General features: G+C 32.4%; 1 protein-coding gene across 3 annotated transcripts in view; it reads right to left on the reverse strand.

Moving 5' to 3' along the window:
* Positions 1–4,125: 4,125 nt before the first annotated feature.
* Positions 4,126–13,592, reverse strand: part of LOC108965042 (homeotic protein ultrabithorax) — a 138,893-nt gene continuing 129,426 nt past the window's right edge. For all 3 annotated transcript variants that reach the window (XM_018927209.1, XM_018927208.1, XM_018927207.1), the window contains one exon: positions 4,126–6,871. In XM_018927209.1, the coding sequence (XP_018782754.1) occupies positions 6,564–6,871 (308 nt within the window). In that variant the 3' untranslated portion in view covers positions 4,126–6,563. The remainder of the gene's footprint in view (positions 6,872–13,592) is intronic.

A 13,592-nucleotide genomic window follows, 5' to 3' on the forward strand; every position in this document is an offset into this window, starting at 1 on the left:
TATAAATTGTATGGAAATAAAAATTGAAAGGTATTATAATATTTCCCCGGATCTCCTTGAATTTTTCAGTAGCAGTTGAAAGCAATATTGGGTTTTTGAACATAAGGTTTCGATGGTGTTTAAGGCTTTAAAGAAGAGGCCCGTATATCTAAAAWAATATCAGGTTTAAGATGGTCAGAGCAGGTCGGGATTGCCCYAATTACCGATATAATGGACTGCTTCAATTCAGTCAGATTTCTGAATTTGGTTTTGTACACTTCTTGTTTGATATAATTCCATAAAAAAAGTCTGATGCAGTCAAGTCCAATGACCTTTGGGGTCGTTAGAGCTCCGCAATAACTAGACTGGGGTGTGTGCAGTTGCTCCATCTTGCTATTAAAAGTGATACGTCTTCGGCGCACATTACAAATTGATGAAACTGCAGAACATACACACGTTCTGGGTTAAGTGCTGTCTACTGGATTATTTCTAGATTTGATTCACTCAATGTACGGCAATTTTTATGCTCTCGCAACGAGTTTCTGCTGAGAATTATAGTTTTTCCCACCTAATGGTTGTACGTAGGTATCACCTAAAACTAATCGAGGTAGATATRGGGTTATATATACTTGTATATATGTAAATAATCAGGGTAACGAGAAAAATTGAAATCCGGTTGACTTTCTGTCTGTCCGTACGTCCGTGCAAGCTGTAACTTGAGATATATTGATGAAACTTGGTGTGCAGAGTTTTTATAATAACAATAATACCGAACGATTACCCTCCTCCCGCCCAACCGACGGGAGATTCGCAATCCGCGAACGGGGTCATAAAAGGCAAGAGAGTTTTAATCATTATTGCTCACCTACAGAAACAAAAATTTCARCAGCCAAAATTAAGAATTAAAATTAAAGTTTATAATTTTTAAATGTTACTTGTTAAGAGTAGATAAAATATTTTCTTCAATGGTAAAGGGTGAGTTGTTAGATCAAATGTGCTCGAATGAGAATTGAAATCGAGACAAATGCGGCGGACTGGTTCGTTTAGCTCAAAATTTGTTCTAGAAAATTTTACAAGTATGGGTCTAAACTGCTTGGTAGTACAAAAAAAATCGAGTTCGTAGATCGGCGTAAACGGAACACTGCTTCGCCCATTAACCGAAAACCTATAAAGATCCATAACTAAGAACTAAATTAAAATATAAAACTCGTATTTGCCACAGGGGATCGCAGTAACAAGGGGCATCTGCGGATAGAAAATTTTGAAAAAGTGGGCGTGGCCCCCCCTCTATTAGAGAGTTTAATGTACATAACTCCTAAACCACTAAAGCTACAACAAACCAAATTCGCTCGGCACGAATATTACAAGAACTCCAGCCGACAGTGTTAAAATGGAAAAAATCGGATTAAAACTCCGTTCACTGCCCATATAACGGTATTGTTCAAAACTACTAAAAGCGTGATAAATCAATAACTAAATGCGGCTACCTAGCCTACTTTTTGGTGAAATTCTATATTTCGGGACTAGACTGACCAATTTCGACAAAATATGTATGTGGTACTTGTTTCAAATTTCTATGTCATGTTGTGAAAATTAGCAAAATCGGGTAACAACCACGCCTATTTCCCATATAACACAATTTTAAATTCCACTTGATTCYCTTACTTTCCRGTACACAAACCTCGCAATTAATATAACGGGATGAACTTTGCACGAATAATTCCTTTAGTGTAAGCCACCTTATGATCAAAAATTGTTCAAATCCAACAGAAACTGTTCAAGCCTATGGGTACCGAATATTTGGACCGCAGTACCTATAGTTGATTTTTGATCGAAAATATCGTTGAATGTGTGAGATATGTAATTGTGTTTCAGTGATAGTGMTTCTCTGGCAATGGTTTATCTGTATGTCCTAAATAGGTTGAATCGGACCAATACTTCCCTTAGCCCCCATATAACTAATATCAGAATTTTCGAACATTCGACTGACTTTATTCTATRTGATTAGTTTTTCAGTTTGTGGTATTGGGAAAAATATATAAAATCCGGTCAATACTACCCCAACTGTCATATACTCGTACTACATATAATGTTTTGTATTTTTTTTAACAAATATTATATGTCTGTCAGTATAGGAGTTATATATGGTGTATATATATATATAATTGCTTAGAATTCGATTCTCAGGTTGACGTTTTACACCATAAAATATTTYCCTGGCTTTGATTCTTGTAAGTTGCAAGAGTATAATATCAACCGAACATACACTACCTGACTTCTACTGTTTTACATTCTCGCTTATATCAAAATAGGCCTCATCAGACATAAATAAGCAATTTATCAAGTAATTGTCTTCTTCGACCATTTCAATCCATTTTTTGTAAAATTCCAGGCGAATAGTTAAATAAAGGTTTAAGTTAATACAAATTATCATTTGKAATGATTATGGCACTCGGTTAATGACGTTTTGTGGGCGTGGCAATGTGATTTTTTCGCCAAGGTTTAATATTATGGTGAAAAAATTTAAAATCGACCTTCTAATATAAAATCTTACTAAATTTATAAAACACATTATAAATCGGAGACGTGCGGGTGACATACTTTATTGCAATGTATAGTACTGTAGTAAGCTTTGGGATTCTTTCAAGAACTTCTTCTGCGTGACTTCAATGCCATAAAGCGTGTGCAGCAACGCTAGGCCGATCAATGAACCTTGATRTATGTTCGTCCTCAGCCACGTTTTCATGCGGTGAAGTGTCCCAAAGGAGCGTTCAGAGCTCCCACTCGTCACAGGAATTTTGCATAATATGCGAAACAAATTATGAGATATAGGTCCACATCGCAGTTTTTCAACGTTTCCAATGCAGTAGCCAGCAACTTGTTGTCTTTTGACTTTCGCCTGTGTCCCCAATGGCACTGCCTGTGATCAAGTTCACCTTTGAGCTTCAAACGTCGCCCGACCTTGTCGTTATCSAATATCCCTTCGAATCTATCTCTCAGCAGTTAATAGGATTTTCCATATCTTTGGTTTTCAAAGCATATACTTACTGGGGGTGTACGAAATTTCTCTCCTCTGGCTCCGCCACTGCATCAAATGATATCATATGAAATGAAATGATCAATTTCATAAATAAATCTTTTAATTAAAATTATATAAAAATGTGCGCTATTGAGCTGTTTTGTAAATAAGGTTTGTCTGGCAACCAAATGATTTGCGGCATATAACTACTTGAAAATACCATACTTAATTAAGTCAAGCTTATAATTTGAATGGGTGCTTTGAGCCAAGCCACTGCGAAGCGCACATCTAAAGTATATCTATCTACTAGCATGTTAGAAAATTTCCTGACCCTGTGGAAGTTATAAGTAAAAATAAAGTATCTTTAATTTTTCAAATTTACCATTTCAAGTGGTATAAGTTTTATTCCATCCTCATCATTTTATTAAATTACGTTCATGGTATTTCGTTATTATAATTATAATTTACAACTTATAGTACACAAAAATTAAACTATCCACTCAACTTTCGGCATTTATTTACTTTTAGTTATACTTTTTTTTATTTTTGTATGTTTGTTTATTTTAATAATACAGTAATAGATAAATATAAATGTAGTAATCGTAATCATGTTAATTGCAATATTTATTTTTATTTACGTATTTTAAATGTTTGATTTGTTCCAAACATGTACTTTTAAATGTAGTATGTACGAAGTTTTATTGTTTTAAGGAGCTTTCTCCACATTTAGCTATTTGTATAAATTACGTATACCTCTCATGCACCGCATTTTATTCGAGCCGTTACAAATATATATATATATATATTGAGTTTTGGCTCGCAGCCATATTATTTAATTTTTTATTCTTTACTGGGTCTGAATGCTTAATTTAAGATCACTAGTAATTTAGTCAAACAATAATTTTTACAGCTAATTTTATAATTATTATTTGTAAAAATTAATCAAAAACTGCAGAGTTGGCGTATGAGTATTTTTGAGACTTTAAATAAATATTATAAATTTGTGAATTAAAAAAAAAAATACTCCATAAATAAGAATATTTATGATTAATTTTGTAATTTTATAACAACGAGATGCTCGCAATGGGCCCAAATGGGCCAATGTTGGATACTTTTATTATACATACATACATACATACATACATACATACATAAATAAATATTTGCAAGCGCTCATGTATTATTGTTTCTCTTAACTAGCTTTCTCATAAATATTTTCTTTTTGTTTATGCCTCACAATCAGTTACTTTCAAATTACGTATATTTGTCCTTTAATTATTGCTACTTACTTTTATTCATTTAATAAAATAGAATAAATATTAAACTCCACAATAAACTTATCTTCCTTTGAGATTCATGAATCTATTAATATATATGTATATACACATATATTATATGTATAGTTTAGTAAATATTTTCATGAAAATGCAATCTTTTTTTTACGTATCTGGTTTCACAGTTTATTTATAYTATTTTTGTTTTTATGGATTTGTGTTTATGTATAATTTTAAAAATATTTAGTTATTTTCAATAAAATTATTTGCACTTACTCACTAATTACGTATACATTTTGTTGAAGGATTTTGTTGGGTTATGAAAAGTTGGCCCTCTTCGGTTCTAAAAGGTTTTTGTTTTTTACAAAATAACTTATTTATTATGCAAGTTAAATTCCTTAACTTACATTTTTAAGTACTATAGTATACTTTCAATGTATTCCATTTATATATTACATAACTGCATTTTCGACGAAGCTTCATGTTCTTGGCTGAGTTCTTGARTTGAAATATATTTTTAATTTGTTTAGTTGCTTTAATGACACAAAATTTTAGAAAATAAATCGGTTTACGATAATATAATATTTGATTTTAAATTGGGAATTATCGATGTTATAATCATAAATTCTATTATTTCGTTACTTAAAATGTGCTTTGTGATTTTGAAATGCTATAATTATGTCTAAGTATAAACATACATAAATCTTTCTAAATAAAAGTTACGAGCACWTATACTATTTTGCCAATCACTCAGTAAATAATGAAATTTTGATACACACATAATATTCATGACACAAACTTATTTTTCCTTTAATATTTCATTTGTCTTTTTCGTTTTGCAGTTATTTTCTTTGTTAAACATATTACTAAATCATCATATGCTACTACCAAAATATTGCACTTAAAATTAGTGAATTCTCCACATGGAACGGCAGGTGTCTACATTGCCGAAGTCCCATTAATATGTATATTTTAATTTAAGGGTTTGTATTACTATTTTTTTAAATAAGAAGAATAAAACAATTACTCAAAATTATCCACCGTGAATTATGGTTACTGGAGTTGTACTGATGTTTAACAACAAAAACATTAAAGTAGGCTATATTATACGAGATATTATTACGAGATCACAAATAAATAGACAATAAATATTGTATTTCTGTTTTGTGGTAATATCAGCTTTTACAGATACTGAAACCTTAATGTTAAAGGGATAAGGAAAATAGTTTCTAACAAATTTTTTTTTTTTTTTATGGCAAGGTATGCTGCTAAAATAGTTCCAATTAAAGAAAATTCGCTAAAGAAAAACTGAAACAAATTTTTTCGCTAAGAAATTTATCTAAGCAACTCTATTTCTTGACACCAAATAATTGATAGACACAACTAACACTTATATGATATTGTGATTTCCGATTTCATTTTAAGAGTATCTAAAAGGCTATATAGACGATAAAGTATGATAATAACTAAATTGGACAAAAATATGTTATTTTGCTTACTTGAGTAATGGCAATAATAATTTAAAATTCACATCAATAGAATACGTAACAAGCGTTTATATTTTGCAGCATTTGTTTGTACGCAGATTTAAATTTAGGGAATTACAAACATTGATTGAACATGCAAGCTATTATCAATAACAAACATTTAATAAGAAGACACATAAATATATTGAAGAAATAAATATATTAGTTGGCCGAGTCACATATAACATTTGTAAAATAAGATTTCCTCGACTTTGTATAGAATGTAGTATTTTTCGAAATTTTGCAAATAACAATAAAAAATTAGAAATTAAACATAACTTGAGAGCAACAATATAAGTGATCTACATCCGMATACATGCATATAAGGTCTCCGCGCTAAAATATAGAAATTCAGTAAGGCTTATGCGCACTACTCATTGCGGAATACTCGTAAATATTTCGGTTTAAAATAAAATTTAATCGATTATACTTAATGTTAGCATTGCCTAAACTATCGATAAAATTATTCGCATTTGCATTTGCCCTGTGGGAGAGTGCGTGATATGCGGGTGATGGAGATACGGACAATGATGGCGTGGACAAATGTAACGACATCGACATCGGCATCAAAGCTGACGATGATGTTGACATTATGCTATTGCAAATGGTTGCATGGGAACCCAGAGTTGGTGTTGTTGTTAGGCTTCTTTTTGCAGTTGTTAATAATGTATTGGATGTAAAGTTATTGTTAAAAATATTATTAGCATCAGGGTTATAGCTATTACAATTATTTTTGTAATATGAATAATTTGTAGTTGATTTTTCCTAGTTTTGATCGCCTATGTGTTGCGCTTGCGCCGCCGCTGCCGCCGCCGCTTGTGCTGCCGCCTTCTGCGCTTGCGCTTGTTTCTCTTGTTCGTTGAGTTCTTTAATGGCTTGAATTTCTTTTTTTAATTTCATTCGTCGATTTTGGAACCAGATTTTAATCTGTCGTTCGGTGAGGCAGAGTGCGTGCGCCATTTCGATTCTTCGACGGCGGGTCAGATAATGATTGGTGTGGAATTCTTTCTCCAATTCGAGCGTCTGATAGCGGGTATACGTTTGCCGGCCACGTCTTCGGAGGCCATTTGTACCTAAAAGGTAAAAATAAGAAAAAAAGTCAAAATCCTTAATTCWATACATATATGAAAAATAAAAAAGGAAAAAACATAGTTAGGGATRACTAAAACAGCGAGTAGGCATTTATGTATGTAGCAACGAAAAGTATAAAAATATAGTGTGWTAATATTTTGAATGGAAATAATCTATATACACGCATATGTATATGGAAACAATTTATATATTTTTATTCACACTGGTATTGTAAAATAACAAATAAAGCCCACGTAGGACATTAACTCTGATGTTCCGATTGTGTTGGTACGTGCATAGGTACGAGTATGAGTTTATAAGATTTGTTCTTCAATTTAGGTCAAAAGTATCTCGATCATTGTGCTCTAATGAAAAATCAGCTGGACGGCAATACATTAGTATGATGAAGCTACAGTCAGAGAATATATAAGATAATTGAGGTTTTCTGCTATAAGTTCTGGAATGATTGARTCTTATTGACCAATGTTCTTTATATTTGGAAAGCTTACATCTTCTTTAATTGAATATTAAATAATTCAAAACCCGAATTTGTTTTAGTTATGAACCTGAGCATGAGTACAAATTAATGAAAAATTCTCTAAATGCGGTTAGTTATAATATGTATAATGTAAGCAAATATATTTAGATATTAAGTATTATTATATATTTTATGGAGTTCACATTTTTTGGATATTTCGCTAAATTATAAAGAATATACATATCTTAAATTATTCATTTAACCTTATATGCTAGCTAAAACTGCTGAAATTCGGTTATTTTATTTGCATCATTACGGTATGAACAGGTAGCACACTGTGCATCCCGTGCGCACATATGTATACTCTCCTGTCTCTGATTGCCGTTAGTACCGTCAGTACAGCTCCCGGTTTTCTATCTGCAATCGCAATGCATCTTTGGCAGTTAATCTCTGATTTTAAATATTTATGAGATTTAATTTGCCTCAAGTGCAATAACTCAATTTCATAAATCGTCGTAGTCATCAACGTAAGGTATACTCTACTGTATATTACCCTTGCTACCATCAACTTGGATGCACATAGAAGTATATGTACATAGTATGTTGCTATACTACATAAAAGCATTTAACATAATAATAAAATTGTTCAAGCACACGCATTTACTCAACGCCGTGGATACCTTGCAACCTTACACAAACGTATCTCGTTCATTTACTGGCCTGATATTATATATGTACGTACAAAAGTTTGTACGTTTGTTTATATGTATTGCGTWTGCATCCATTCTGCAGCTCAACTGCATGGTGTGACGAGGATTCACGGGTCTATGTGCACGTCATTGTGTATAATATTGCACCAGTAACATCCAACTCAACCCTTTTACGCACAAACATGTTCAAGCACTCACAAAAAGCTTCTCATATTTATGTATGCGTGTTGACTGGTGTTGCGGTGTTTGTGAACGCATTCATTATGCGTGCATTATAAACTGGCCCTGAAGGCATTAACAAGTTTACGCCAACATGAATTGCAAGTTTGACTGGCTGCCGGTTTTGGTTGGCCGAGCATTTGCCATTTGCTTGCTTACAGATTATTTTTATTTTTTATGGTATTTAAATGGCGTTTAATAAATTATTTTAAAATGTATGGCAAACATAGTCAAGTGCATTAAAATTATTATATATACCTTTTTTTTAGAAGAACGACATACACTATAATAACAATTTATATTTATTTAAAATAAATATAACACTTTTGAAAAATTTATCCACTTTATATTTGTAAACTCAAATAATTAAATTTTTCCTTCCACGGTTTGCATTTTAAATACATACATGTATATGTATATGTATGTAGTGGATTTATAGAAAGTGTATTTGTTTCAAATGAAGAATTTAAAAAGAAGATAAGACATATTAAAAYTTATTCTTCATGAAAAAATGGATGAATGCGGAGAAATTAAGACATTTTTTTTTTTAAAAATGCCTTTGTACTAAACTAGTTTATTCGTACTGTTTTAGCATTCATTTAGGTTTCAGTTTTGTATTACACCATCAAAGTACTTCAAGCTTTTGAAAACAACTTTTTACAAATAATGTTTTATTACTTAAAAACAAAGTCGTATATAAAAACTTTAAATAATAAATTCATTAAATAGCTTTGCTAATCAACACAAATCACAAAAACGAATGAAATATTTCCAATGTATTCAAAACTTGTGCGAATGTACATATATAACACTATTGCCCAAATTTCAAAAAAATTACAAACGAATTCAGATCATCAAGGCATTTTAAAAATTTGCAATGCAAACAACTGGCTGAATAAATGCGATAAAAATGGCATGAATAAATAAAGTGGACAGGACAAGAAGTTTAAAAAAAAACTCAACAAATGCATCAACTCCTTAGTCGGCAGCCGAATTGATTGCCTTACTTTAAGTCTACACCGACAAGTTGTGTTCGTCTCATTTCGCTACCCTTTTCAATAGATCCTAAAGTTGACTGCTATTTTTTCACAAGTCCACAGCAGAACAATAGTTAAGGAATGGAAGTTAATGCTGAAAATGTGTGTATAAAATATGTAATGGCGAAAAGAGGGAAACGTCAAATACAAAGGATAGGCGGTAAAAAGAAAACTGAAAGAATTATGCACTAGCAAAGACTGTGAGGGCAAAAAACAACGCACAACAAAAAATGCTGAAACGAAACTTAAGAGAAGACGGTTGTGTCAACTGTGGCATAACTAAACTATGAAAATAAAAAAAATATTAGCCTCCCAAATCTAGAAGTGGTAAATGAAAGTTAATTGTTGGCGTCTTGACGTAATTAACGCCAACGTTAAAGGGAATGCGAGTTATAGATTTTTAAATGTTATAAAGCATACAATATTTGAGGTAAAAAATCAAAACATATAGATGCGCCTTAACATATGTTATACTCTTGTTTACCTTACTTCTTAACCATAAATATAATATAWTATATTACAAGCTCCGGTATACGAGTATATCACGCAGAGGTTTAAAAAACTTTCATTTTATTTATTTTAGAACAATAAAAAAACATAGAAGTTTTCCAACTCAGTCGTTTTACAAAGTTGCTACGTGCTTGTAGTACGCATCTGCTTCCTAAACCATCCATTCCATTTTCACACTTGTTCAAACCACCCTTACCTACTTTCAACATCCCCGGAGCACAGCGTAGCCAGCGGTTAAGAATGTACGTGTGCGTATGTTCTTCTCACAAATTTTAAATGGAATTTGTCACTATACTGGTTGGTACGGTAAGAAATTATTGGGTAAATGGTGACCGGGATGTACTATATATGCTGTGCTGCTGTCTGATTTTCTAGTATATGCAAAATATTTTACTTTTTTTTATTTTATTATTTTTCTTCCAYTACATTTTTTTGCTGTTGCGCACAACTTTAAATTTATTATGCGAAAAAGTGTGAAATTCATTTTTCCGCTTAAGCCGATGTGTGCGTATGTATACTTGAACGTGTCCTACCACTCTTCACAATGGCACCAAAGTCTCCTCTTTCGATGCAGATCTACGACTACACGTCTTCTAACTCGCTGTGCAATTCTTGTACTCCAAGTATGTAATTTAAATGGTTTAACTTAACATCGCAGGCAAACTTTAGATAATTTAGCGCGAAATGGCTGCCGCAGCGACAGCGTCACAAAGAAATTTAGAAGTTCAGTTTTACCAACGTTAGAGAGGAGGGAGAAGACAGGCCTACTGTTTACAGCGTTAGAAATCTTATAAAAATCGGTTACTAAATTTTGTTTTCTAAACTTTTTATTAGCAAATTTTTGGTGCTTTCCCTTACTAAACTTTTTTTCTTACTATTACATGCTATATATCGTTCTTGTTTCGCCACTGTACAACTTTATTAAGAGAAAATAACAGAAACCAGTATCTGCTATATTTATTGCCATTTCTTTGTTACACAAATTCATAGGGGATTCAAACTTTTGACGCTGGTTGGGTATTCCACTTTTGAGAATTTTGTTCTATGACTAAAATGTTATACTGCACTGCACTACAGTATCATTCTACTAAATTTTCAACGTTTCATAATTTGGTTTTGTCAAATGCGTTTTCAACTGGTGATTTGGGTTCTGATTTTATTCGGGTTTTGAGATATTGAAATGAGTAAAAATACACCAGTTTTTGTTTATGTCATTCAAATAAAAAAATATGTAGTTTATTTTTCTTTAATWGATAAGTAAATAAGTATAATTAACATTGCCATAAAAAAGACTGAACGAAATAATAACAATAAATAATGCCACTCATAGATGCATTCCAAGATTTTGATTTTGATCCGTGATATCAATGATTACCGAAAATATATATTTAACATGTGTATTCCAGATTTTGTCAAGAGGGCGATATTTTTCTTTCCATTTCGGCAATAGTGATATTACTAATTGAAAATCTATAAGCCATTCCAACCTGTTAATATTTTGGAATCGACATGTCTTTAAAATTAGGGTGAGTTTTTCAAATTTCGTGGCTTTGGGTACACAGCTTATCCAACGCTTACATTCAATCGAGAAGATTCGGCGCTATAACATCACCAAGAATCTGTTGAACATTTTATATTCTTCCAACATGTTGCTAAAGAGTATGATACATAGTTTTGTTCACCCAATGTTTGTTTTTATCACTTAAAAATTATCGAGTTGTACAAGGTGTTTTCCAAAGTAAACAGGACTWATTGAATCTAGCCCAATCTATATGTCGACTGAGCCCTTAGAGTCTGCTATCTTTATCGATTGTCCAGTGAGAATTTAATGACATTTCATTRATAGGAAGTGAAATGATTGCGTTTTAAGTGTCAGTATGTTTAGGTTATTGGTTCGAAAATGAGCTTCGAACAAAGAGCCAACATTAAATTTTGTTTTAAAATTGGTAAAACTTTTACCGAAAAGTTTCAATTGATGAAACAAGTTTATCCCGTAGCAGAATTCACGAGTGGTTTCAACGTTTTCAAAGTGGTCGTGMGGACATAAATGACGATCAACATGTGGGCCAATCAAAATCCGTGATCATTGTAAATTCCATCGAAACTATGCGTGAATTCATCAAAAATKTGGCAAAATCATCAATGAAATTCACGGAAATGGAACTATACATCTCCAAAACATCGATTTATCGCATTTTGACAGAACATTTGGCCTTACGAAAGGTGTGCGATGGTTTGTTCCSCACAAATTGACTGACGACCAAAAATTGCTCAGAATCCAACATTCGATCGACGCTTGTGACCGATTATTTGACCAAAAATCACATTTTAACCACTAACCCCTCCCTGCATTCACCTGATTTGGTATCGTGCCACTTATTTCTTTTCGGAATGCATTTTCCCATGAAAGGAAAGTATTATGCAGACGTAGAGGCCATTGACCTACCGGTCAACGAGCTAAAGCACTCGTCCGACATGCTTTTGGACCATGCAACAAGCTGTATTAAAGCAGAAGCAGAAGGAGACAATTTTGAATAAAATAAATTRATTTTGGCGAAAAAACCATTTGTTCTATTTTTTWAAATTTCTGGTTTAGTTCAATTCTGTCTGTGCAAGATGTGTTCCTTGGCAAAAATTAAGAGCAAGTTCGTAGATGGGCATAATCGAGCTCCTGCCACTTGCAAAAAACGTCATTAATCGAACATCTATAACCGTAACTAAGCACTAAATTAATTTAAATTAAATATAAAAATTTTCGAACTTTCAGTTGCCTTTATACTATGTAACATATAACGGCCAATGTGAGAGTTATTGTAAAGGATAGAGGGAGCATTTTCCAAAAAAGTGTATCATTGTACCAAAAATGTTTGTTTATATGTAGTAGTTCTGATTAACTCAAAGATATCTTGAMAATTGCATTAAAACTGAAAACCGATGGATAAAACTAGATAATTTTATTAATTTTTTTATAACTGTACTAAGAAAACTGCGAAACTTATTTTACGCATTGACAATTGAATAGTACTAAATCTGTCAATTAAAGTGCCCACTGGGAGGGCAGCCGTACGTGCCTCGATTGCTTGGAGCTAATAATTGAAACGAAAGGTAAGGTAGCTTTAGACAAATATGCAGCTCAACAAAGAAGTAAGTAGCACAAATACGTTTGTACAGTAAATACTAATTGCATTGGCAACGTAAAATATATGGCATCTGTGGTGAATGTTGCAGAGCATATTTCGAAAACAATTTTCATTAACAGATAAGCAGATTTGGTGGTATTTTGTAGTCAAAGTCTGACGGACAGCAGCGAGCATTTGTACTTCGAATAGATATGCCTGTGTATTGCACAGCAAATTTAATAGCTGTGGTTTCGACATGCACCGTAATATTTGGTTGCAATGTTCGACAGCACCTGCACACATATCCGCCATCTTTGACGTGTAACATGATATTGGTGTGGAATAAAAGCATGTAAGTGTGTATGGTTATGTGAATCCGTATGTCCGTTTTTGTTTATAAACCAATCGTCAATGTAATTGAACATCCTAGTATATTGGCTTCCTACAACATGTATTAGTTGCAATTGTTATGTCGGTGTATGAGTGCTTCCTTGACTTAGAATTTTCATTTGACCAAGCATGTGTTCGACCTTAATTTCGTCATTAGCTTATTGAAATCATGAAAACATATTTTTATTGCTTTTATGAAGGAAGTGTTACTAGCTGTTAGTTGTCCACGTTTTCTTTCTACTAGGGAAGGAACTTATTTA

Source organism: Bactrocera latifrons, unplaced genomic scaffold (assembly GCF_001853355.1).
Source record: "Bactrocera latifrons isolate USDA-ARS-PBARC rearing strain unplaced genomic scaffold, ASM185335v1 scaffold_132, whole genome shotgun sequence".
Lineage (NCBI taxonomy): Eukaryota > Metazoa > Arthropoda > Insecta > Diptera > Tephritidae > Bactrocera > Bactrocera latifrons.